This window comes from Podarcis muralis, chromosome 9, assembly GCF_964188315.1.
Source record: "Podarcis muralis chromosome 9, rPodMur119.hap1.1, whole genome shotgun sequence".
Taxonomy (NCBI): Eukaryota; Metazoa; Chordata; class Lepidosauria; order Squamata; family Lacertidae; genus Podarcis; species Podarcis muralis.
Window position 1 is genome coordinate 11149225 of NC_135663.1, and position 8026 is coordinate 11157250.

At 48.0% G+C, this 8026-nt stretch overlaps 1 protein-coding gene across 1 annotated transcript; it reads left to right on the forward strand.

Moving 5' to 3' along the window:
* The first annotated feature begins 316 nt into the window (after positions 1-316).
* On the forward strand, positions 317-7200 carry CXCL13 (C-X-C motif chemokine ligand 13). The gene is made up of 4 exons (XM_028745241.2): positions 317-1239; positions 2507-2630; positions 4398-4480; positions 5288-7200. The coding sequence occupies exons 1-4, from the start codon at positions 1176-1178 to the stop codon at positions 5329-5331; spliced, it is 315 nt and encodes a 104-aa protein (XP_028601074.2). The 5' UTR covers positions 317-1175; the 3' UTR covers positions 5332-7200.
* The last annotated feature ends 826 nt before the right edge of the window (positions 7201-8026 follow it).

Genomic DNA, 8026 nt, shown 5'->3' on the forward strand with positions numbered 1-8026 from the left:
AGCATTATGGGAACTGCGGTTTGTTAAGGGTGCTGACTGCTGTTCGGAAAACACTGTTCCCCTCAAAGAGCTCCAGTTCTTACGGAGGTTCCTGTGAAGAGGGATTGATTTGGGAAACCAATCTGAGTGCTGTAGCTCTGGGAGAGGACTAATAATAATAATAATAATAATAATACTAAAATTTATTTATACCCCGCCCTCCCTGGCCAGAGCTGGGCTCAGGGCAGCTAACACCAATAAAATCACAGTAAAAACATAATAGGGGAAAAAGAGAGAAGAAAACAAAACAAAACAAAAAATTAAAATACAGGTTAAAGTGCAATTTAAAATGCAGCCTCATTTTAAAGTAGCCGATAAATCAAGACCATAAGGGGAGGGAAACATAAGGGTCAGGCTGAGTCCAAACCAAAGGCCAGGCGGAACAGCTCTGTCTTGCAGGCCCTGCGGAAAGATGTCAAGTCCCACAGGGCCCTAGTCTCTTGTGACAGAGCGTTCCACCAAGTCGGGGCCAGTACTGAAAAGGCCCTGGCCCTAGTTGAGACCAATCTAACCACCTTGCGACTTGGGACCTCCGAAGTGTTGTCATTTGTGGACCTTAAGGTCCTCCATGGGGCATACCAGGAGAGGTGGTCCCGTAGGTACGAGGGTCCTAGGGGTGTCTTAACATCTCTCAGCACCCTGAACAAAATACAGTTCCCAGGATTCCTGGCAGGGAAACGACGGCTGTTTAAAGAGGCAAAGTAGTGTTTCAAATGTGCAGAGGCTGCCTTCGTACCATGGGGTGCCTAGAAAAAGAGACGACAGAAGAACAGCAGCAGCAGCAAAATAAAATAAATTACTGAAGCAAAGAGAAGACAGAAGCGATGGAATCTTGAAAAAGAAGGTGGCAAGACCTGTAATGGAAAGGAGAAGTGAGAAAGGACATCGGTTTTTTGGAAGTTTTCTGTGCTTCAAATTGCCAATTCAGCAATGCAAATTCTAAGGCAGAGGGTGGGAAGTGGACTATGATGCAACTTTGCGTATATGATTTCTAAAAATAGCCCCTTGGCTGATGATGTAGAGGCTGGCTCTATGGAATAAATAGAGCCCGTCTTGGCCACCAAAACTGGATCCCGGCAAGCGCTGAAGGCTGAGTTCTCCCTTTGCTGAGTGTGCAGCTGACAACCGAATTCAGAATGGGATCCCGCTTCCTGGCTCTGATGTTTGCCCTGCTTCTTACCTGCCACATCAGCTACGCAGGTAAGTACCATCGTGGGGTTTTCTTCTCCTGCTTTCCCCCTCTGATCGGTCATTCATGATTACAGTCTTAAGTTTATCCCTTCGATTCGTTTAATGTATTTCTATACTGCCCAGTAACCAAGGTCCTCTGGCCAATTTACGGAAACCATCAAATTTATAAAGCAAACTGCTTTTGTCTTTTGTTTCCCTGCCTCCCTTTTGTCCGCAGAACTCGATTCTTTGCCTCACAACAATCTTGTGAGGGAGGGCTGGGCCTGAGAGACAGTAGCCACCCTTTCTCTTCGAGGTGGGCAGAATTCTGAACCTGCCAGAAATGTTATTTGCTTTTACATTTCTATACCGCCTTTGCTCCAGAGAGTTTGAGGTGGGACAGGGCTGCCCCCACAACTGCTTCTTGCTCGCTCAGAAACTAAAGACCAGACCTATCGAGTGAGGTGGAAGGAAACAAAAAACACTGACAGTAATATTGTGCCTCCTCTAGAGCATTTGCCCTTCTCCTGGTTTTCTCCACCCCCTCCATTCTACCCGGACACTGAGGTCCAGCTCCGAGGGCCTTCTGGTGGTTCCCTTGCTGCGAGAAGCCAAGTTACAGGGAACCAGGCAGAGGGCCTTCTTGGTAGTGGCACCTGCCCTGTGGAACGCCCTCCCACCAGATGTCAAAGAGAAAAACAACTACCAGACTTTTAGAAGACATCTGAAGGCAGCCCTTTTTAGGGAAGCTTTTAATGTTTAATAGGTTATTGTATTTTAATATTTTGTTGGAAGCTGCCCACATGGGTGGGGTATAAATATATTATTATTATTATTATTATTATTATTATTATTATTATTATTATTATTATTATTATTATTATAATATTGGCAGCCTTTGCCTCCCTTCCCAAGAAATCAGTGAGAAACTACAGTGGTACCTCAGGTTACATACGCTTCAGGTTACATACGCTTCAGGTTACAGACTCCGCTAACCCAGAAATAATACCTTGCGTTCAGAACTTTGCTTCAGGATGAGAACATAAATCGTGTAGCGGCAGCAGGAGCCCCATTAGCTAAAGTGGTGCTTCAGGTTAAGAAAAGTTTCAGGTTAAGAACAGACCTCCAGAACGAATTAAGTTCTTAACCCGAGGTACCACTGTATAGGATTAGTGCTAAACAATGTAGATATGCTGTTCTTAGTAGGCAGTTCTGCCAAGTCCCGGGTGCTTTGAAATGCCTTTATGTCTGCCTAGAGATGTCTCAAATTCTCAATCGCTGTATCTTCTGCCCGCAGCTATCTTTGATCCGACAATAGGCTGCAGATGTGCAAAAGTAAGGTCCAGATTCATCCCTCCTTCTCAGTACGAAAGTGTCAGTATTTTTCCGCCCGGAAGTGCCTGCAACAAGATGGAAGTAATGTAAGTGACCTCAGTCATGCATGACCATCATAGCAGAGATCCAAAATAACTTCCACATTTCCTACATCACTTAGGGTTGCCATACGTCCGGAATTCCACACACCCCCAACCTCTCCAGAATGCTGCAGTTGGAAGCAGTGCCTGGGCAGAAATCGCTTAAAAATGTCTGGGAAAATCTGGAGGCATGGCAACCTATGTTTTCTTTAAAAAATACATCAAACCAAAAAAAAATAGCTCAATGACTTTGGGCAAAACGGCTGAATAACTTTGCCAGAAAAAGTTCAACAACTTTTCTGCCCTGATTTTCACTGTTATGGCAATCGTAACATATCTAATTACTTCCCCACCCCCATCTTTCAACTGATTTCTGTCTTCTGGTGTGGAAACAAGCCCTGTGTAAGGGTTCTGTATATAAAAAGAACATGCTAAAGTTATTTGTGGTTAAGCCCAATGGGTTAAGTTCACTGACACTTAAAAGCGCAATTCTTCGCAGGTTTACCTGGAAGTAAGCCTCACTCTCTTCAGTGGGTCTTATTCCCTCATTAGCAGGTTTCCTCTTTGCAGACAGGCAATTCCTGCGTTGCGATGGCTCAGTCGGTAGAGCATGAGACTCTCAATCTCAGGGCTGTGGGTTTGAGCCCCAGGTTGGGCAAAAGATTCCTAAATTGCAGGGGGTTCGGCTAAACGACCCTCGTGGTCCTTTCACTTCTATGAATCATATCCTGACATCACCTGTTGCATATTTCCATAATTTTGTTTGGCCGTTATCCTTGCCATCTCTTGTGTATTTTTTTGTGTTCACACGCTCCTGCTTCTCAGCACATGCTGGGAAGTGTGATGCTATCCGCATTAAAGGTAAAGGGACCCCTGACTATTAGGTCCAGTCGTGACCAACTCTGGGGTTGCGGCGCTCATCTCGCTTTATTGGCCGAGGGAGCCGGCGTACAGCTTCCGGGTCATGTGGCCAGCATGACTAAGCTGCTTCTGGCAAACCAGAGCAGCGCATGGAAACGCCGTTTACCTTTCCGCCGGAGCGGTACCTATTTATCTACTTGCACTTTGACGTGCTTTCAAACTGCTAGGTGGGCAGGAGCTGGGACCGAGCAACGGGAGCTCACCCCATCGCGGGGATTCAAACCGCCGACCTTCTGATTGGCAAGTCCTAGGCTCTGTGGTTTAACTCACAGCGCCACCCGCGTCCTGCTATCCACATTACTTGCCATTAAATATCACTCTGGCATGTGCAGTATTATGCTTATGGTGGGAAACCTCTGGTCTGTGTGGCCCTAACTGACCTCCCCATTTGGCCTCCTTTGATTACAAGAGATGTTCACGCATTATGCAACACACATGTAAAGGGGCATTGTGTGAATGACATTCCTGCATCGCAGGGGGTCGGACTAGATGACCACCAGCGTCCCTTCCAACTTGACAGTTCTATGGTTCTATGACTGCGCAGATGCTGGTTTTCAAAGTCAAAATAGCAACAAGATGCCTGAAAAAAATGCAGAGTGGCAATTGCAGGTGCTGCTATACTTGCATTGTTGTTCCTGGGTGCAGGCTGCAAGTTGTCCTTCCTTGTTATCATAGAAGGAAACACAAAGCTGGTTAGACAAATAGGTGGGTGAGCAGGGGGGCTGGAGATTGGTCTCTGTGGCCATCAAGCAGTCTCCTCTCAAAGGTTTCTTGATGAGGCTTCCAGTTCAGCTTGCCTGCTTTGCACAAAACTGCTAATTCCAAATTCTTCCTACTTTGCTTGTTTTCCAGAATCACAATCAGGGAGAAAGGAACCAAAGTATGCGTCAATCCCGAAGTAAAATGGGTGCAGAATTTAGTGAAGATAGTTAAAGGTACGTAAGTTCCAATAGACATTCCCCTCCCTGGCTGCCTTTGAGCCTGCGAACTGGTCTGTCTAGCCGGCCCAGCATTCTCTAACAGCCTGGAAGCAACATTCAATAATAATAATAATAATAATAATAATAATAATAATAATAATAATAATAAAATAATAATAATTTATTATTTATTATTTATACCCCACCCATCTGGCTGGGTTTCCCCAGCCACTCTGGACGGCTTCCAACAGAACACAGGACACTAAAATACAATAACATATCAAACATTAAAAGCTTCCCTAAACAGAGCTGCCTTCAGATGTCTTCTAAAAGACTGGTAGTTGTTGTTCTCTTTGACATCTGGTGGGAGGGCGTTCCACAGGGTGGGTGCCACTACCGAGAAGGCCCTCTGCCTGGTTCCCTGTAACTTGGCTTCTCGCAGCAAGGGAACCGCCAGAAGGCCCTCGGCGCTGGACCTCAAGGTCCCAGGCAGCAATCATTCTCTGCTCTCCTACTTGGAGATGCCCCTGGCCCCTTCCAGTGCTGCTAAAGGATGCACTTTGCCCCTAGAATGGAATTTCCCTATCTTTTAAATAAGCAGCCTGCAGAATGTGCAGGCCGCCAAGCTGACCGCGGTATTACTGGATTCTTGCCCACAGGCCTGCCGCGAAAAGAAAAGAGGAAGTTTACTGATCCTCAGCCTCTCTGTTCACCTTGGCTGGGGGTCACAAGTTCCGCAGGGCTGTGTCAGCACAGAAAACGCGCTTTTGTGATTTTAACCATATTCCATTTCTTTTTTTATTATTTACAATTCAATTGCAGGAACTCAAAAGTCTGCTGCTGCTGCTGCGAACCGACGTCTGTGATGGCCTCGGAAGGCAAAAGGATGGATGGTGCCCCGGCCAGTCCCAAATGTGAAGCTTGACACTTTTCCTCTCTGCTTTGCAAATTCTGTCTGCCCAAGGAAATGGTGGGAGGGGGAGACCCAGGGGCGGAGGAAGGGAGGTGCAGTGGGGGTGGGCCACCCCACTGAGGGGGGTGACAAAATGCTGGGCGGCACTCACTCCTGGGAGCGACACGGTGGCTTGGGGGGCCACAGGTTCCATGCTGCCCCATGTGCTGGTCCCAGGGGCTAACCGAGAGGCGAGGTCCGAGTCCAGTCTGAGGTCGATGGTGTGGTATGGAGGCTGTCCGTCAAAGCTGTAGCTGGGACCAAGGCAGGGAGTCAGGCGAGGCCAGGAACTCTGACAGAAGAGCAGGACAGGGTGCAGGCAGGAACAGGCTAGCAACAATGTTGCTCCCACAACCTGGGACTGGGGCTGGCCGGCTTTTATCTGCCCCGAGGCATAGGGCGGCCCCGGTCCACAGGTGACTCGCCTCTCCTGGCCTGAAGGCGAGCACTCCTCCTCCGGGAACTTAGTTCCCTCCGCCTCTCTGCCCTGAGCCTCTGCAGCTCAGGAGAGGATAGAGGGTTACTGGACCCAGAGGCAACCTCAGCTTCCCCTGACGGGGCTGAGAGTGGAGCACCTGCAGGCAATGGGTCCTCCATCACCTCAGGGGTCGGAGCAGACTCAGCTGGTGCCTGCACCTGAGGATCCAGCACAGGTGAGGACCCTTCAGGCTCAGGCCCCTGCCCCGGCTCAGCTGGTTCTGGAGGCGGGGACTCCTGTGCAGGCTGGGATTCCTCAGGTTCAGCCTCCGAGTCCGAATCCCAGGCCATCACACCCCAAACGGTCCGCCCACCTCCTCCCCCTCAGCTGTAGGGCGGTTGAGTGGGAGGAGGCAGGCAGACAGACGCCTCAGTGCCCCCCAGAGTGTCCTGCCCCAGCTGGCCCCACCCCCATGGCAGCTGGTCCTGCCCCTGGACGCATGGCACACGCACCGCCCAATCGGCTTGCTCCACCGCTGGGGAGACCCCCAATCTTGTCAGAGCTGTAAATTAGACTGGGCTTGCATTTCTGAAAATCTGCCTCTCTCTCTCTCCAGCTCTATGATTCTAACTCCACCTCTCCGCAAAATTGTAGCTTTAGGTGAGACTCAGGGAGACTTCTGCAGATCCTCAGGATATCTTAACACAGCGTTAGTATGAACTGTGCAAGATTTTCAGAAATGCAAAATTGCGATAAACTATGTGGGTGGTTGCAGGGAGGTTCGCCTGAAGCTGAGAAGTGGCAACTGTTGTCCCACCATGTGGTTGGAAGAAAATCTGATTGGGTTGAGGGTCAAGCAGGAGAGTAGAGATGGAGGGTGGGTTCAGTGCCCCAGTTCTGCTTGCCTGTTCCACATGAGCCATTGTAGCCCTATATCTTTCCTCCACCCCCTCCATTTTTCTCTGTCATTCTGTGTTTTGAAATGCAGGTCTCTCCCTTCCCATAAACACAGTTCCCAAAATTCTCAGGTTTTGCCTTTCTTGGTTGGTCTTGTTTTCAGAAGCCTGGACACTTGCTTTCTAGCAGAATCGAAATATATTTAAAATACTGCTGGAGCAGGTATTGCAATATGATTAGAACCACGGAAGAATAATGTGGCAATTCACCTGTTAGCATAAATGAAGGCAATTTGAAAAAACAAAAACGTGCTATTATATCTTCTAGCAGACTGTTGCTGTTTCCTGTAATCTGTTGTTGTTTTTTTAATTCACAATCCCGCTAGAATGTGATTATATTTAAAGTGATTGGGTTTTGTTTTTTTGTTACTCTATGTTTAAGTACATAAAAGTCAAACAATAAAATTTATCTCGCTAAGCGATGTGTCTCCTTTTAATCGGATTTGAGAGAGTACTGGGTTTTGGCATTCACACAACAAGCATTTGGTGCAGCTACAGAAGCACTCAGAAGTGAAAGTCTTATATTTTGCTAGCAGGGCAATTCTATGAAAATGTCAACCTACAGACTCTTTTATTTTCATATATAGGTCTGTATCATTCTAAAGATGATTTTTCATTAAGTTTCATTACCTGGCAATAGTTTTTCAAACAGACATTTTACTTGTGTGTAAAACAACCAAAAATATGGCATGCAATATTGACTAAGAATTTATCTGTTCCCCACCCCCTAAAGTTGTGTTAAAGAGCTCTCCAAGAGGTTAATTATCCTTAGTTTTATTGATACATTTGCCTTCTTGTCTGCTGAAATTAGGGACGCGGGTGGCGCTGTGGGTTAAACCACAGAGCCTAGGACTTGCTGATCAGAAGGTTGGCGGTTCGAATCCCCGCGACGGGGTGAGCTCCCGTTGCTCGGTCCCTGCTCCTGCCAACCTAGCAGTTTGAAAGCACATCAAAGTGCAAATAGATATATAGGTACCACTCCAGTGGGAAGGTAAACGGCGTTTCCGTGTGCTGCTCTGGTTCGCCAGAAGCGGCTTAGTCATGCTGGCCACATGACTCGGAAGCAGTGGCGTAGCGTGGGGGGTGCCGAGGGGGCCGGCTGCACCGGGCGCAACATCTGGGGTTAGGGCAAATCCACAGGTTAGGGGGCGCAAATCCACAGGTTAGGGGGCGCAAATTACTTGCCCCGGGTGCTGACAACCCACGCTACGCCACTGCCCGAAAGCTGTATGCCG